Source organism: Macrobrachium rosenbergii, chromosome 56, assembly GCF_040412425.1.
Source record: "Macrobrachium rosenbergii isolate ZJJX-2024 chromosome 56, ASM4041242v1, whole genome shotgun sequence".
Lineage (NCBI taxonomy): Eukaryota > Metazoa > Arthropoda > Malacostraca > Decapoda > Palaemonidae > Macrobrachium > Macrobrachium rosenbergii.
Window position 1 is genome coordinate 50,978,157 of NC_089796.1, and position 18,845 is coordinate 50,997,001.

General features: G+C 41.1%; 1 protein-coding gene across 1 annotated transcript in view; it reads left to right on the forward strand.

Annotated features, from left to right (window-relative positions):
• The window catches only part of LOC136836353 (nudC domain-containing protein 1), a 554,624-nt gene extending 537,346 nt beyond the window's left edge, over positions 1 to 17,278 (forward strand). Inside the window, exon 9 of the mRNA XM_067100537.1 lies at positions 15,060 to 17,278. Coding sequence (XP_066956638.1) covers positions 15,060 to 15,298 — 239 coding nt within the window. The 3' untranslated portion in view covers positions 15,299 to 17,278. The remainder of the gene's footprint in view (positions 1 to 15,059) is intronic.
• Positions 17,279 to 18,845: the final 1,567 nt, after the last annotated feature.

Sequence of the window (18,845 nt, forward strand, 5' to 3'; positions counted from 1 at the left end):
ATTGCTCCCAATCTAGACCCTCTAGCTCATTCCACAGATGCGATGTCAATCGACTGGAACAGATGGCAAAGGATCTATCTGTTTCCACCAATAAATCTATTGATGAAATTTTTACACAAACTCAGATCATTCAAAGGTCAAGTAGCACTTGTGGCACCCAATTGGCCGAAGAGCAATTGGTTTCCTCTTCTACTGGAGTTGAAGCTCCGGCACAAACAGATCCCCAATCCAAGATTGACACAAGTAGTGCAAACTCGGACTGTGTCAGCTTCCTCAAGAATTCTGAGTGCCCTAGCTTTATGGACTTCATGAAGTTTGCAGCTCAGAAAGACGCTAACATTGACCCTCTCAATACACTGTTCATAGAATCAGATAAGAGGGAATCTACACTTAGGCAATATGACTCAGCAGTTAAAAAGTTACCATTATTTCTAAGGGAATCTGAAGCTCAGAAAATGACCACGAATCTAGCAATCTCTTTCTTCAGATCATTATTTGAGAAAGGACTGGCCACTAGTACTATTACTACAACAAAATCTGCTTTAAGAAAAATATTTTTACATGGCTTTAATATTAACCTTACAGACTCATATTTTTCGTCAATTCCTAAAGCATGTGCTCGTCTTAGACCAGCAATCCGTCCACACACGTCTTAAATGACGTACTTAAATTGGCATCAGACACTGATAACGAATTATGTACATACCCAAGTCTGTTAAGGAAGACGTTATTTTTAGTAAGTCTAGCCTCAGGGGCTAGAATTTCTGAACTGTCTGCTCTTTCTAGAGAACCGAATCATGTTGATTTCCTCCCATCAGGAGAAGTTCTGTTGTCTCCGGATCTCAGATTTCTAGCAAAGAATGAGGATCCACAAAATAGATGGTCTCCTTGGAAGATTATTCCCCTTCCACAGGATCTATCTTTATGTCCAGTTAACACTTTAAAAGCTTATTTAAATGGAACTTCTAAAGGAACTTCAGGCCCTCTTTTTGTTAGGGAAAATGGAGGTACCATTTCCTTAAAGGCCATCAGGCAACAAATTCTTTATTTTATTAAACAGGCTAACCCGGATTCTGTACCTCGGGTACATGATATTCGGGGGGTAGCCACCTCAGCTAATTATTTTCACAATATGAATTTTGATGAGCTTAAAAAGTATACGGGCTGGAAATCACCAATAGTATTTAAACGCCACTATCTTAAGTCCCTAGAGCTCTTAAATATTCCACTGTAGCTGCAGGAAGTATTGTTCCTCCTGGTCCAGCTCAAGACTAGTATATATAACTCTTGTTTGTCCTTATTGTAATGTAATTCTTAATTAAATTACCTATTGGTATATTCTCTCGCCTACCTGCCTCGCTTGCTTGCCCTGCCTTCTAGCCTTTTAGGTCAGGTCTGCTTCACAGCCTGACTCCTGCCTGTAACATTGATATCCTATGTGCCGTATAGTTTTTTAATTATATTTTGAACTTTATAATTTGGAGTTATTAAAACTCAGTATTGTTCTCTTAGTTTTATTTAGCTCCATTAAGGTAATCTTTTAGATGGTACCACCAAGCTATTGTATGGCTGATTCTCTGTTGCTATTTCACTGGGTGACACAGGTCGAGCCCAGAAAAGGGATTTTGACAACGGAAAAATCTATTTCTGGGGGAAGACCTGTGTCACCCAGTGACCCATCCCTATATTTCCTTTCCCACCCGGATAGCATACCAAGCTTGGAGGGTGCTAATTTTGGGATGAAGATGGCGGGCGCGAGTGGTAGGTGGCAGCAAACAGAAGGTAGTGGGTAGAACAGCTCTCACATGTTGGGGGCTTTGAGAATGGAGAGATCTGTTGGGCAAAGCATCTGTGATAGTGGCTACCACTCACCCCTTAGTGCATACTGACACCATTGTGGTGATCGATCCTGGGGTAGTAACCCTGGCATTATGGATAGCTTTTTTCTCTGGTATATTTAGCAATATTTATACCTGGAAATGTGTGCTATTGAACCATTTCACTGGGTGACACAGGTCTTCCCCAGAAATAGATTTTTCCGTTGTCAAAATCCCTTTGTTATGCCAGCTTTCCAACCATGTGTATATCTTCAGTCAAATGATCTGTGCAGTTTGTATGTAGATTTCTGTCTGTGAACAAACGCAGATGCTTGAATTTAGTACCTTTCTCGACCTGTCAGAAGTCGGGAGCTACATTGCTGCTCACATGAGCTGTTGGCCTGTGTGAACTGTAGTCTCTGTATCTTATTCATACCTTGCCTCACATTGGTGACCCAGGAGAGATGCTGACCAAGCCAGCTGCAACTATCCCAACGTCGTCAGCGAAAACCTTGCAGCCACCTCCATACGCCTACCATCCTTCATGCCCCACAATCCAGAGGCATGGTTCCTCAGGGCGGAGACAATTTTCCACGCAAAGAAAATCACCTCAGCAATGTGCAGAGCAAACACTGTCCTTGAATTCCTGCCAGATGACGTCTTCGAGCAGATAGCAGGATGGCTCAAAGATGCCCCTGTCACCTATGACCTACTGAAGGACCAGCTAAAGTCATCCTTCAGTGTGCTGCCCACCCAGAGAGCCAAGAAGTTCTTCAACCACGTGGGGGCCCCGATAGGAGATGAGCAGCCATCGCACATGTACAAGCAGCTGCGGCGGCTAATCGCTCTACCCGCCAAGGGTAGCCAACCCGAGTCATCCTTGGACCTTGTGAGGGAGGTACTCCTCACAAAACTACCACCCACCCCAGACAGTAGCAACCATGCCCAAAGTCTCCACCATACCCATACTGTAGAAGAGTTTCTGATCATGGTCGATGAAATACATATGGCCCACAGAGGATCGGACCCCCTCACAGCCAGCAGTAGCAGTAGCAGCACCAATGTCGGACCGAGCAGACAACAGACAAGGAATCAGACAGCGAGCCAGAAGAGCCAGCTGCCCCCACATACACATCGACATAGTTGGACCCCTACCCCCATCTCAGAGGGGTACAGATACTTGTTTACCATCATAGACAGGAACACCAGGTGGCCAGAAGCAGATGGTGAAAAGCTGTGTTAAAGGCCCTCATAGATTGAGGCACAGTGTCCTCCAGATCATCACCAGTGATAGAGGAGCCAACTTCACATCCGCCCTGTAGAACGCCCTTGCTGACAGTCTGGGAACGAAAATAACTCATACGACGGCCTCCAACCCCAAAGCAAATGACATCATCGAGAGGCTGCATCGATCGCTAAAAACATCACTCACTGCCAGAAGCCAGGGTGGGAGCTGGAGGAAGGAACTATCCTGGGTCCTACTGGACCTGAGAACAACGCCACATGCAGCGTTCAGCGCATCTCCAGCAAAAGTCCTGTATGGCCAAACGTTGACGTTGCCAGCTGATGTCTTCCAGGAACAAGTAAATCTGACATCACTGTGTGACACCCGAAAAATGCTTGAGGGAATAATGCCATCAATGACGACCTACTATGAGAACAGAAAGGTGTACGTCCCCAACGATCTGCAGAACATAAAATATATGTTCATACGGGGAGACACACACAGACCCCCCCCCCTCTCCCTATCCTACTCAGGACCACACTGCATCCTCCAGAGATGACCCAAGGCATACCAGGTCACAGTAGAGGGAAGAACAATGTGGGTTTCCTTTGATCATCTGAAACCTGCGTACATATGAGACACTGTCCTACAGCTGTAGGCCTCTCGGGGGTGAGTCCTGAAGTGCCCATGTGTGTGGGCCCACACACACACACCTACAATCAAAGTCTTTATCCCACGATGGCTAACCTGCAAGAGAAACCATGTGGCCGAGAGAAACACAACTTCTCTCGTACCTCTTATACATATACAGTATCTCCATTGTCACGATCTATGTATTACTACCGTTGTATGAATTGTTGTGCCAGCTTTCCAACCATATATGTATGATCTTCGGTCAAATTTTCTGTATCAGTTTGTATGTAGATTTCTGTCTGTGAACAAAAACAGATGCTTGAATTTACTGTAATCCCTTTCTTGACCTGTCAGAGGTCGGAAGCTACAGTGCAGCTCTCATGAGCTACTGACTTGTGTGAAAGGTTTGTAAATAAATCTGTGAAACTGTATTCTCCGTATCTTACTCGTACCTCGCCTCACAGGCCTACACATCAAATCCTTATATTTTGAGGGAATGGCAGGGCATGGCCTACACATCAATTTCCTATTGCAAATAGTTTTCCTCCTGTATCTGTTGGAAATAGAGTAGCTTTTAATTAATACAGTAGCTCCGACCCCATGATATACACAGTAATGTACAGTATATGCATACGGTTGCATGGGGTTGCCTACCATGCTGTTCACCATCTTGCATGCTCTGATGCCCTCTGCTGTGGCTTCTTCACAGTTGGAATTTTGGCTGCCCCTACTTTTGGCTGTACTGATAACTGCTGCTACTGTTTCCACTTTGCCCACAGTTTCTACTGTGCTGCTAGCTTGCCTACTAAATCAGTGTCTGGGTCTTATTAGTTGTTGTTGATTGCTGTGACTGTAGTTTCAAATGCTTTGGTATTTATTGCTGTGCTGCTGCTGCTGCCACTGCAGTGTTTCAAGCACCAATGTTTGTTTTAGGAGGGCTTTTTGTATGGTTGCACTGGTGATTGTTCCTGCTGTTATCATTTGATGATTTCCATGATTTTGTTACTGATTGTTATGTCTCCAGCATCCACCGCCAAAAGGCATACCATACTGGAGGATAGGCAGAGGAATTTTAAAAGGACTTGTATGACTGCTGACCCCATACTTTCCAAACCATAGATTTCATATGTTCTACAGAGTTTGCTTCTGCTGAGAACCCTCCATCCATGGGTTTCTGTCTGTCAGCTGAGTTCAGTAATAAGTCCTTGGCCATGTGTCTGGTCAGAAAAGGATGGACAAGTAAAATTGCCGTCCCTCACTAGGAACAGACTTTTCACCCTCTCAGCATAATTGGTAGACTGCAGAATGTGCTGATGAAGTATCTGGATTAGATGGTTTGTTCCAGCCAAGATGACAATAGAACATTAGAAATGCTGGATTGTCTGTGAATTTCTGCCAACATCTAACCCTGTAGGTTAGCTGGAAGTAGTTAGATTTAGTCCCATCCATTAAGGTCATATGCTTGTTGATGGAGATGTGCATTTTAACTGCAATGGTTTGTCTCTCAGCAGACCAAGCCTGTAGTCTGTTGGCAGTTATCAGGAACCTCATGCCAGCAAGGCCTCGTCAATCTTTGTTAGGTCAGCCACCCTTGTGTGTGAAATTAGTTTTCCTGTAACTGCCTTGAGTGGTTTCCTGCAATCAGGTATCTTATAGAACTGAGCAACTATGACTTTCTCAAATGAAATTCCTGTTGCATCCTCGGCAGAAGTCTCCTCAGACCTAGAGTGTGCTGTGATCCCCATCAGTTAGAGTTCTGGAATCCTTTTTGAGGCAAGTAGTTCTGGTTTAGAGAACTCTCAGACCCCGCAGTGAGTAACAAGAGGTGACATATCTTCCCTGTGGTACAAACAGCAATTTTTTTTCAGCTCTTCAGTTATTTACCAGGGCAGTCATTGGAGTTTTCAGCAGACAACTCCGCAACAGTGGCTTACACCAGGAGCCATTTAGGTACAAGATTGTTACATGATTGTCAGCTGGTAAAAAATATCTGTACTTGGTAAAAAGAAGGAACTTCACCGTCAGCAACCTGGGATTGAATGACATGTTTCACATTTGTCACAAGGTTTTGCATTCACTCTGATCAGGCAGAGCCTAGGAGTTCTGAGCCTTCAGCTGCTCTGCTATGTCTTCTCTTGCATGCTTGTAGCAACAGCAGGGTTATTTCTGAATATGTTTCAACTATGAGTTTTGTCCAGATCTGAGAGAGCTTTAAGCAATGCTTCTGAGTATAAGAATTATTTAGAGTTGCTGCTGTAGCCATGGCCTGTTTTCTGCATACTCTTTAACAAATCATTCTATTCTCTGCAGACTCTTAAACCATCCTGTTTTCCATAGACTCTCAACACCTGCCAGTTAGGTATTAAAAATATGACACATTTTTTCCAATATTACAAAGTCCATAATTTTCTTGCATGTGTATGAAACTTTTTGGGTGTCTGCAATCGAAGCTACTGGTCAGGCTTTTCACAAGTGTTATAACGGCTTTTCACAAGTGTTATAACGTTGGTCTGTTGAAAGACTACGCTGTAGGAGTTTGCTAGGAGTTTTTTTTCTTGGCTACAACTAAAATACAGAATAGCTATCCTTGTGCAATTGTAGAATCTTGTGATCTCCAAATTTTTAAGCAAGGAGCAAATTTGTTCCTGCTTTCTGTTGACACATAAATTCAGGTGTATGTTTTTCTTATATTCTCTCCATTTTATTTATTTATCACATTTCCATATAACTTTCTCTCTCTCTCTCTCTCTCTCTCTCTCTCTCTCTCTCTCTCTCTCTCTCTCTCTCTCTCTCTCTCTCTCTCTCTCTCTTTTGTTTGCAGGCTGATTTCCCCTTGTGTTTTCTGTTGTACTTGAATAGATGAAAGCTAGTCTCACAGGCTTCACTTGATGGTTTAGCTTTATCCTTAGATTTGAATGAATGAAGTTCTTCCTCTATTTTCTGAAGCAGAAATAACCTCTGTTGAGGGGGTTTGAGGTCTTTGCTGTGCTTGTAGAGATGTGTACCCCACCAGCTCCAACTAGCAATCCTGTTTCACTAATAAGGCCTTGCACATAGAGCATATTTTCAGATGTTGTGCCTGGTGTAAAGGTAGATGTACCTGGTATTATTGCTAAAGTTAGCCATATCGCTTGCTCATGTCCTCGGTGGCCAATAACTCCAGGGGTTAGCGTTTCTTCTAGATATAGAGGTTACTTGTACTCAAGTGTTTTCCATTTTTGAGATCATTCTTGAGAGAGGAACTGATGTTAATAAAAGCCCTGTCCCCGGAGGGGGCCCGCCTAGTGTAGTGCACTGTAGACATTGCTAGTCTTTGGAGAGTTCCTTCAGCCCCTAGTTGTAACCTCTTTCATTCCTTTTATTGTAACTCTGTTCATGTTCTCTTTATTCCATCAGACTTTCAGCTCTCTTAACAATTGTTTTATAGTGCAACTGTGGGGTTTTCCTCCTGTTACACCTTTCAAAACTTCTTTACTCTCAATTTCCTTTTCAGTGCTGAATGACCTCATAGGTCCCAGTTCTTGGCATTTGGCCTAAATTCTGTATTGCATTCTAAAAGCCCTGCAGTTATTTTCAATGTTTTCTCTTTCAGGTGATGCTTGTGCAGGTATTCAGTCACCTGCAAGTAACTTCTAAATCATATCTGTGGGCAAAGAAGTTCCTGAATATGCTTTTTCATCAAATCTTTCTTAGCAGGTTGAGCATGCTTGTGCATTGAGCAGTATGTCATAGATACATGACCGTGTCTTGTTCTTTCCAGTGTGTCATACGCATTAATTATCACTCTTTCCCCATCCTTCAGGTAGTTCATAGGTTAAGCAGGCTCTCACCATTCCTGTCATTCCAAATTGAATAATTGTAAATCGTCAGGTCATTCTCCTTGCTTCAGGTCTGGCATAGTTACCAGTTTCAGTGAACTGGGATTTCCTGTATGAGAACTTGCCTCTTCCAGTACTTACCTGCAGAATCAATCTTTTGGCAGTGCCTCTCCTCTGGTTCCAGGTTTTTACAGGCTTGCAATCCAATCTTAGGTCAAGAGTAGGTGCAGTCTAGCAATCAAGATTTGAGTGTTATGTCTCCTGCATGAGTCACACCTGTCCTATCAGGCAAATAACATAATCTGTGGGTCCCAAGTCAGGCGCAAAGTTTGCTTTCTTGTTCCTTCTCTGTATAAAAGTTTGACGAGTTCCGGCCAGTAATACACTTTCGTAAGGGTTAAGTCACTCTCCCCTTCGTATATCACAATATGTATCTAGGGCTAAGGTAACTTCATCAAGAGCATGTTTTTCTCATTGGGACAGGTACTTATATCCAAACTTCTTTAGCAGTGGTGATGGGACCTTCTGAGTCAAGTGCTCCTTTTCTAGCCGTATATTAACAACTTTTGGTACTCAGTTCTTTTCTTAAGCTTAGAGAACTTGCACTGATTAAGGGAGATAAGTCACAGGTATCTACCTTCATAAAATCCTGGGATGTAATCATCACCAATAGGCACTGCTTTTTTGAAGACCTTGAGGAGATCAGTCAGACGGAGTAGATTTAAAATTACTTCAAGAGGACAAGGTATCCTTTAGCAAGGCATTCAACTTTATCTGCGAAGTTATGGGTTTAGTGAGGCTGCCAAAATCTCTGAGTGTGGCCTCTGCAACTGAACTTCACTCTTACCTTAAAATCTGAGGATTCTTTTTAGGAGATAGTTACTTAGAGCATCTTTGAAGGAATTAGATTATATATTCAAGGGAGTAGTTATAGAGCAGGTTCTGAAGAAACCCATAGCTATTTCCCAGATTTTTCCCTTTGTGATGCGAGATTGAAGAGGTTTTACTAAGGGGCAAGCTGCTCATCACACACCCATCAAGCCCCTTAAGGAATTTAAGCTAATGCTCATGATGTCTCTTCCTCTCTTCCCAGGCCAGGCCAGTAGTTGTATTATTGCCAGCATAGGTTGACTTTAATGAGAAATTCTTAAGAGATATTTTAGTAGCTGCCATCTGGCAAGAGTGGGTTGTAAGAGCTGCTAGCAAGCTGCTCAACAATAAAACCAAGAAAGGGACTTTGTCCAGGGCCAGGTGAGTGGTAGCTTCCCTGAGAAGAGCATCTGCCTTAAACATTAGAGGGACTCCTTTTGTTGGGACTTTGTCTAATCCTCTTTTGTCCTCAGACTTGAAGAGTCTGTGGACTGCAGATACCATGGGCAGATACTTGTTCACCTCACTTTAGGACCTCAAGCATTCAGTTACCTTGTACAAGAACTAAGTGGACTTTTGTAGGACTCTGGTGAACAGACAAAACAATGACCTGAGGTAGACAGTCAGCCCAAAGGATGCAGCAGTCCTCCTGTCATGCAAGCATAGGAGGCAAGAGAAATGTCCACAGCCTCTGTCTTTGACAACCAATACAGTATTGTTAAATACAGTATGAGGCTGCCACCCAACTTCAGGTTTGTTAGCATCAAGTAAGGACTGTCTCCAGAAACTCAAGCACCATTGGCAGAAAATATATGCAGACCTTTTGGTGGCTCAAACCTTGAGACAAGGTTAGCAAATCCCATTTGTGGAGGCAGGCCCTGTCCACAGCCTCTGTCTTTGACAACGAATACAGTATTGTTAAATATGAGGCTGCCACCCAACTTCAGGTTTGTCAGCATCAAGTAAGGACTGTCTCCAGAAACTCTAGCACCATTGGCAGAAAATATATGCAGACCCTTTGGTGGCTCAAACCTTGAGACAAGGTTAGCAAATCCCATTTGTGGAGACAGGCTCCTCCTATCCCCACATCTAATGAATCCTTTGTGAAGGACACTGAAAAGTTCCTTGCCTGTCAACAAAGAAGTTACAGGTATCCCACAGGGTTCTGCAGCAGACTGTTGGTAGTCTTAAAGGCTTGGGGGGTGGGGAATAAAGGCTGAAGGTAGAACTTATCTCCCTGAACTGGTTTTTTTCAACTCTTGCCCTTCCAAAGTGAAGACATTCCTTTCAGTCTGTCTCTGTTGGGAAGGATGACTGTCTTGCATCTCTGGATCTGAAAAGACATACTTTTAGATTCTAGTCACAGATCTTCTAGGATATTCCTTGGGTTCTCTTAGAAGGACAGGATCTTCCAGTTCAAGAGCATGTGTTTTGATGTCATTAGCTTCAAAGGTCTTCATTCAGGTAATGGCCATAGATGCTGGGTGGGCTCACAGGAGTTGCATTAGTTTGATGAGATATCTGGATGACTGGCTAACACCTGGATCTAGTCATCAGCTGGAACAAGTTGGACTTGACTCTGACATAACAGCCTGTTTATCTGTTTATAGATTTAGACCACCACCATCATTGTTTGTCCAACATTGGAGGGATACAAAATTACAATCCCTTGCAAGGGTTCATATCCAGGCCCATAATGCAAAATTGTGGTAAAAGCTCTAGGCCACCAGAACTCCATTGCTGTTTCAGGTTGAGATCTCTCCAGCTGGAGTTGAGTCAGCAGTGGCCTGCCATAAGCAAACCACAGGAGTTTCCAGCTTGTACTTCCAGTTAGGTCCTGTCAGAGTGGTATTAAGGTCAGCTTTGAGAGGTGAGTTCCTCTCCTGTTACCTTCATTAGAGGTCCTATTTATTGCTGAACCTAACAACTTCAGTGAGTGATATTTGTAGGAATGAAGTCATTGTTTTGCCTCATTTTGGAAATCTTACTGGTGGTTGAAGACCTCATAATCACTCTGGTTCCAGGTTTGTTTCTTGGAAAACACATCTCAGAAAACTCCCTGAGCAGATGAGATCAGGTGTTACCCTCAGAGTGGTTACTTCATCTTGAATTGTACAGTGCCCTGTGGAATGGTATGGAATATAAATTTAGGCCAAAGTCTAAGCACTGGGACCTATGAGATCATTCAGCGCTGATAGGAAGATTGAGAGTAAAAGCTTTAAAGGTGTAACAGGAGGAAAATCTCGCAGTTGTTAGGAGGGTGGAAAGATGGAAGAAAGAGAATATGAAATGGGATACATTAAAAGAACTGAAAAGGGTTGCAGCTAGGGGCTGAAAGGACGTTACAGAGATGGTGCTAACCCCCTCCCCCCCTACACTGCTGTGCCCTGTGGAGACTGTTGTGAACCTCGATGGTGGAGTTATCCACCACACATCTAAACCACTGGCAGCCAAATTATTGCTCCCATTTGCCAGACCAGGCAGCTTGGCCTAGCAATGCATTCCTGATCCTGTGAGAAAACTTAAAGCTTTATGCCTTTTCTTTATTCTTTATGATAAGAATAGTTTCAGAGGAGCTCTGCCAATCAGCCAACACAAGAACTTAGGCATGCCTCCACAAACTCATAGGCTATGAAGCAGGGTCACATCAAATGGGGTTTTTCAAGCCAAGCTGCTGAGATCATTGCCAATCCTGCCAGTCTGCAGTCTGACTTTACCAGTCCAAGTGGTACACCTTTCCCATTTGATGTAGTAGAGGTGGTGATCCACTCCTTGCCACTGTTCCTGGTTAGTAGACTTCTTAATGTTTCTGTGACATTTAAAAAGACTTTTAGTTTTAGCTGTTAGAAGTTACAGGTCAGCTCGCAAGTTTTTGAGACCAGGAGCCTAGACTTAGGCTTCTCAGATGGGGGGCAAAGGAAGTGCCAGCATTGATAGGAGGAACCTCTCGCATTGGTAGGGGGAACCTCTCAGAAATTCCAGACCTTTTTGAGACAGCTCCCTTGTTTTAAATCATTATGCAAGTCCAACTTATGAATCCTTAGCAGGAGCTTCTTTGAAGGATTTTCTTATCAAATGGCTTTCTTGGTAGCATTAGCTTCTGCAAGAAGGTTCTGTTGTATACCCTCTCCAGTCAAGTTAGTGACACCAAGAACTGCCACAGTATTGGACTTAATATAGCCAAAACCCAATGTGCACCTTCAAGGAATATTTGCTTGTGCGTCCCATGAGAGCTATGAGGAATTATCCTTGGAAGACCAACTTTATAGAGAGGGGTATGGCAGTTGTTTTTAGTTGGGAATACAGAGTGCTTATCAGGACATTACTGAATTGCAGGCACTGAATTTTAAAGTCAGGTATCATGAGATCAGGATTGTATCTACATCACATCAGTAATATACTATTATTGATTATTATTCCTCCTGGAAATCTTAATACTTTTGTAAGATTTTATTTAAGAGATCTAAAGTACCTCTGTTGGCTCTGTCATAGCTGTTGGCCAAATTTGCTCTACATTTGCTAATGAAAACTCCCCTGCCTCTTCCTCTTCATAACCCATTAATTATGATCTTTAGTGTGGAGCTCTGGGTTATCTTCTAAAACACTATATAAACGAGATATTTTGTTTTCATGTCTAATTATAAGAAGTTTTGACAGTACAAATCTTAGCATTACTAACAAACCCTCAAAACTTCTATGTTTGTTTTCAGAGACCCTGACTTTGGCTATTTGGGGTAGTTTGGATGACCGAGGGACGCGCCCACAACTCATTAACAACGACTCTAAATGAAAAATTGCACAGAATAAATGTTGCTCAGCGTGCCAGATTCGACCCAAAAAGTAACTTACTTTACCAATTTGCTTGATTTTCCTGAACGACAATTTTTTCAGCGGAGCATAACTTTTTCTAAGTACCAAGTTGACATGAACGGTGTCACGGAGCACCGCTCTCCCATAGTTCTTCAGATCGCCAAAGAGCGGCGCTCCTCTCAACCCGTAGTTCCTAAGGCTGCCGCCGCACGTCGCCCCAGCCTGATCGCGGGAAATTTAATTCCGTCCAATCGTATCTCAGGCTGACCCAGGTCATGCCCTAGGGCTTACGGAGTAAATACTTCAAACCAATCACAATGTGTTCTATCGATATGATTCTTAGGCCTAGGCCAACACCAGAATCACATGTTCTTTCTTTCTCGAACCAGCGCGATGGAAAGTCATGACTTGAGTTTGTTTCCAACCGCTTTACCAAGGTTACTTTTCTACGTACTGCGTACAGAAGCGATACCTAGAAGGTGTTCCGTGCCCATTTCGGGCCTTTTTGGAATTAGTTAAGCTTGTCTATCTGGTCAAGAGCCGCCCGACATCCCCTATCTCTGATTTACTTTCCCAACCGTCTACAATAAGACCCATACCGAGTAATTCCCACTCACCTGTTTGGCAGCTAGCAGTTGCAAAGAAGCCCAGGACAGTAGGACCTACGAAGCCGATACTGTTACCTACATGGTCGGACAGCAGTGACTATGAATAAGGTAAACACAGCATTTACCTGCCTTTTCACATTTGTTTTGTTGCTAGGTTAGGTAGTGTTTTGGAACTGTCCCTAGTGTGCAGTTTATCGTTTTTTGTAACCTGTGGCTACACTGAATACAGATATTACCTCGCCAGAAAATACAAGCTTGCCAAGAATCTTTAAAAATGCGGATAAGGCCTGCAGTGCCGTTCTGCCACCCCGATCTGAGAGGAGATATGTTAAAAAAATCACTGTTACAAAATTAACACCCATTCTAATGTAGGTAGGGAGATAGGGAATAGCCTAACCGATGTTTCTTATGTAGGCTACAGTTAGCCTAGGCTAGCGATTTCCGTCCGCCCTAATGTAGGTAGGGAATAGCCTAACCATGGTTCTTGTAGGCTGCAAGTACCCTAGCCTAGCGGTTTCCGTAGGTGTATCAGGGCCTACTGTAAGGAGAGTGGCGGGACAACATTTTGTGTGCAGAGCACCGGGTCAGCCTCACACTTGTAGTATAGTGGATCAGCCTTATGTATGTAGTTTAGCGGGTCAGCATCATGTATATACTTCAGCGGATCAGCCTTACGGTTGTAGCCTAGTGGGACAAACTTTTGTATGCAGACTAGCGGGTCAGAAACTAGCGAATTTTGTATGTTACGGCCAGCAGGAAACTCGAATTTTGCTTCTGTAGTTTAGCGGGTCAGCCTTACGTTTGTAGCCTAGCAGGACAACCTTTTGTATGCAGAATAGCGGGTCAGAAACTAGCAAAAACTGTACGTTATGACCAGCAGGAAACCCGACTTTTGCTTCTGTAGTTCAGCGGGTCAGCCTTACGTTTGTAGCCTAGTGGGACAACCTTTTGTATGTGGGTCAGAAACTAGCTAATTTTATATGTTACGGCCACCAGGAAACCCGACTTTTGCTTCTCCCCACCCAAAACTCCAGTTCCCAACAGGGTCCCCCTTACCGTTTATTACTTTTTCAGTTGCTTTTCCTTTGGGCAACACCGACAAAAACACGCTTTTCATTACCGTCATGAAGCACAGAGGGAGCTATTTTTTTCGGCGTGTTTTCTATAGCGATTTTTTGGCGCCAAAAGTGGAGTCCCATGGTCATTCACAGGCTCCGGCTATTGTAAAAGGGTGGGTGTAATGAAACAAATAGTATTTCTTAAATTTATTTTTATATGCAAACCCATCACTTCACAAAATATTTCAGTCTACCTCCTAACCCCACTCTGTTATTATAGACAGTAATTCTAACAACAGTGGATAATTTTACTCCCATTGGAGGGCATTTCTTCTGATTCTGAGCATGTCTGGAAAGTGAGCTTACCAACATTTTAGACTATTGTAAAATGATGGGTGTACAGTATATAAATTAAAAAATCCAGTATATTTATAAAGATTTTGTAATTTACTAATTTCTAATAAGTTACAACATAATATGGGATACTTGTGACATTTTTAGCCTTTGTAGAGGTGCAGTGGCTGCACTGTAGCCTAACCTGTGGTAGATTAAGCTGCATAAGGAAGGTTAGATTAGTAGTAACCTGCATTTGCAAAAAGCAGCTTTCAATGGGGACTAGGATACCTAACCCTAACAAATAAAAAGGAACAGCTATTTATCAAGAATTTTGCTGAATAGATGTACAAAAATTATTTTAAAAGATAATCTAGATATTCTAACACTATACAGTATACAGTAGAGTTTATGAGGTTACAGCTACTGTGTCTCTTATTCATCTAGCAGAAACTTAAAGTGACTTCGGTAAGTGAAGTAAGGGAGCCTGCTTGGGGAAATAAAGTTCAACCTGAAGTAATCTTCTCTTTGGTAGCATATGATAACTGCATCCCCTCAGCAGTAAAATAAGCGGTGTGTATTTATAAAATATAAAATTTTGAACATCTTTTTCTTACAAAATGTATTATTTTGTGGATACGTAACTCATGCTATTTCATACATTGAGAAAGGGTTGGTATAGCACCCATCTTTTATGTGTGCAATACCAGGTAATTTCTCCAAAGCAAACTACAGGTGGAAGTTTGGCCATATATAAAACAGCATCTTTTTATATTAAGAATTGTTAATAGTTCTCTGAAGTTTATGATCTATAATATTTGGAAGTTTTTTTTATTGAACAGAACTTCTTTACCAGCAGTAATCCTATGAACAGCTTTACTTTTCAGATAATTCCTATGTTGCAGTAGCAGACGTGAAGAGCCACATTTATGTTTTCTTCCAACCAGAAGCTTTTGGTGGTGAACTGAGGAACAGAAAGTCTGGGAAAAGGATGAATACTGTTGCCAGACAAGTTGTGATATCTATGAAAACTCATGATGAAATTTTAGGTTTTCACACCTCACATAATATACTGTTTGTTTTAACAGAAAAGAACATTTTTGGGTACTGTCTTCGTAGTTCCTGATCAAGTTGTAGTTGAAAAGTTTTGTTCCAAGCAACATATTTTAGTGGTAGTTTCATGTTGTAGCCATTTCTTTTTTGGAATTGTAATATCGGAATTTATCCAAATTTAGTGTATTTTTTTAATATCATACGGTAACCAGCATGCATAGAAATGCCTTCTGAAGACCAAAGGTCTGACAAAATGACATAAAAGTTAAAAAAAAAAGATGTCATCAGTCTTAAAATATATTCAGAACTTTCTTTGTGTGTGATCTGTTAAGAGTAGTACGTATCTTTATTTCTTAATTAACCATAAAGAAACATTAAGGTTAACTGAAAAGGGAGTCACACATGTGGAGCCTTTACTGAGATGTATGGTAACTAAAAGAAACTTTGTGCAACTGAATGAGGACAAAAGCTGGCAAATTATGATGCTTAATTAATGATAAATGATGTGTAACCAATTTTTCAGGTTTTTGTAAATTCTATTTTATGTGCATTATTTTAAGACTTTTTAAATTGAAGTCCTGAAAGCACAAATTTTTTTTAAAGCAAGGACATAGTCAGTCCATTAACCTCATCAGTTAACTCTTTGATGATACCAGCCTTGTTAGGTTTGGTCTGTGGCTGATTCACTGCCCTCACAGGCCATGCAAATTTGTATAGCAGTCATTTTAACAAATAATTATCACTTGATGTTGCCTTAAATTTCATGCTAAATTAATAAATTTGATGTCATGTTAATGCTAGAGAGTTGTACCTTATCATGATATGTTAAAAAAACCAGTGCAGTAGGTGGTTGTCCGATGAAGGTCATTCAGTGTTTGGGTTGTGGGTTGCGGGTTGAAGGCATCCCACATCTTTGTAGATTTACTTGTCAGGCAATCTTGAAGTAAACTCAGCAGACATCTCATATCGAAGAAAAAAAAAATCTTCCATCTAAAGTCATGTAGCTAACAGGTAAAACTGCAGCTTCTTGTTGAAGAGATCATCATAGATAAGAAGTAATTGAAGATGCCCATACTGATAGTTTCTTCTTCCTGTTTCTCTTCGGAGTTAGTCGGTTCTGTACCCTGCCACCACATGTAATAATGGTGGAGTTAATGAAAACTCATGATCGCTTTCTTTGTTTAATTATAAAAATATAGCAATGGGTGCTCGTTGAGATCAGACAGCGTCTCTCCCGTGAATCCTCCCGAATGTCTCTCACACACACTATTTCACACAAGAGCCAAGCACGCATGGTAACCAAGTATGGTTTTTCTAACTATCATAAAAGATAGAGCAACGATAGACTTTATACTAAAGATTATACTAAAGTCACTGGAAGATGGTAAAAAATACTTCTGTCAAAACTATTAAAATGTTTCTTTAAAATAATAAAAATACTGTAATATGTGGCAACATTTTTTACGTGTTCACTTACGTTCTTTTCCTATCACGAGGACAGAGCATATAATACTCTTACTGTAACTATGGGAGCTTTGCATACCATAGATTTTTGACCAAAAGACTCATACCTTTTCCCAAATCTTAACTTTGTCAATAGAATTCTTTCAACAAAGCTCAATTTCCATCAATATCTCCAGATCAGTCACTAACCGAGCGGGTGGCGTGACTGCATACCAGATGGTACGATGGAGGATTGTTTACCTTTTGCAATCATTGCAAAAAAAGCCACATGTCTTAAATTTGTCATCAGAATTCTTTCATCTTTGTCAACCAAAGCTTACCACATTATACACACCTTGTAATTATGTATGTCCACTGAAAATTAGTAATACTGTATGCCCAGTGTTATTTATGACACAAATTTGTACTGTATAGCGGCCATTTTAACATATTTTTATCACTCTGTGTTACCTTAAATTTCATGCTAAATTGATAAATTTGATGCCGTTATAAAGTTAGAGAGCTGTACTGTATCATGGTATTGTTCAAAAAACCCTAAAACAGAAATAAAGCATCCATATCATGAGCTGAGGTCAGCTGTAATAAATTATTACTTGTTTTTAAATTCACCAAAAATTGCAAAATAGAGATACAGTATATAATTTTTATATGCAGGACAAAAGTACAATAAATTGCTTTCTTTTGATATATAATTCATTACTTTGTGTGTTAGGTATGATACAAAAAAAGCACAATGAAACATGAAAAATACTGTGTACGAGCATGTTGTAGGTTATAGATAAATGACACCTGTTCATGTGACTGTTTTTCAGAAAATCACCAAAAGTAGGTAAATTGAGATATCTGATTTTTATTTACACACTGAGAAAGTACTATAATTTGCCTTTTATATGATATATATAATTCATTACTGTTTGTGTCACATATGAGAACACCTCAACTAATGTTGAGTCTGGGTGAGTTTTGTATAACTGGTTGTTCTCAAGATGAAACTTCAAAGGTCTCATTCTGAATTAGTTTTTGGGCTTTGGAAGATAGACTAGTATCCCTAACCTTTCTGTCAACTTCAGGACTAATTTTCTTACTCTCAGAATTCCTTCCAAAGAATTTGCAAGAAAGAGCCAGTTGTCCAAATATAGGAGAATGATCAGATTTCTAGGCGCAGCCAACTGGGGTGAAAACTCTCATGAATACCTGAGAGATGGTGCTCAGTCTGAAACAGAGAACTTAGAACTCATACACTATTCTATTGACAGGAATTTAGAAGTAGGCATCATTGAAATTTATTGAAATCATCAGATTGTCCTTCTGGGTGGCCTTGAGAACAATCTTGGATGACTACATGGAGAATATCATAAGCATCATGAACTTGTTCAACTTCAAGACATCTAGCACTGGCCTTGAACCACTTGTTGCCTTTGACATTCAGGTCATCTCTTCTGGGAGGAGGAATTAAAGGATCAAAATTTCTCTAGTGGATCTAGAAACTATTAGAGGAAAATTACTTCTTATAGTTAGAAAGTCTGCAACTTAGGCTTAGAAACCTGAACAATTAGGTCCTGGTATTGTTATTGGAAATCTCTGCCAAAATGCCTTTTACAAGATCCAAGTCAAACAATTTCATATGGTCTAACTTGTCAAAAATTAAAACTGTTCTTTGGCCTGGTGAAACATTCTTGGAGAACTAATTACACACTTGTTCCCTTCTTTTATGGGCTACATTAAAGAACAGACCTGCCATCTTTCCAATGCCATTATTATGAGCCTTATCTATACGCTTTTGAAAACCAAGTGTTTCTTGTCCTAAATGTTCAAATTCTGGCCGCAATTGTGAAACCATTACCTTTATATGATGAGTTACCATGCCTAAAGACTAGTCTAAAAAGGACCAAATTTCTACAGGTTGAATATTTTAATGGTTCATTTCACCCGCAGACTACCAGGACTTGATGGACTGAATAGAATTCCTCCTGGTAGAGTACTAAACTAGCAAACTCTTTGAGTTGCCATTGGAAGTTAGAGATGACTGAGGCAGCTCCCCAGTTTATTTGAACTTGGCCTTGTTTGACTTATAAAATAAAGTAAACAACAAGATAGAGAGTTGGGTGCTACTAGCTTTGGCTTTAAAAAATGCATTGATGGACTTAAGTTTAGCC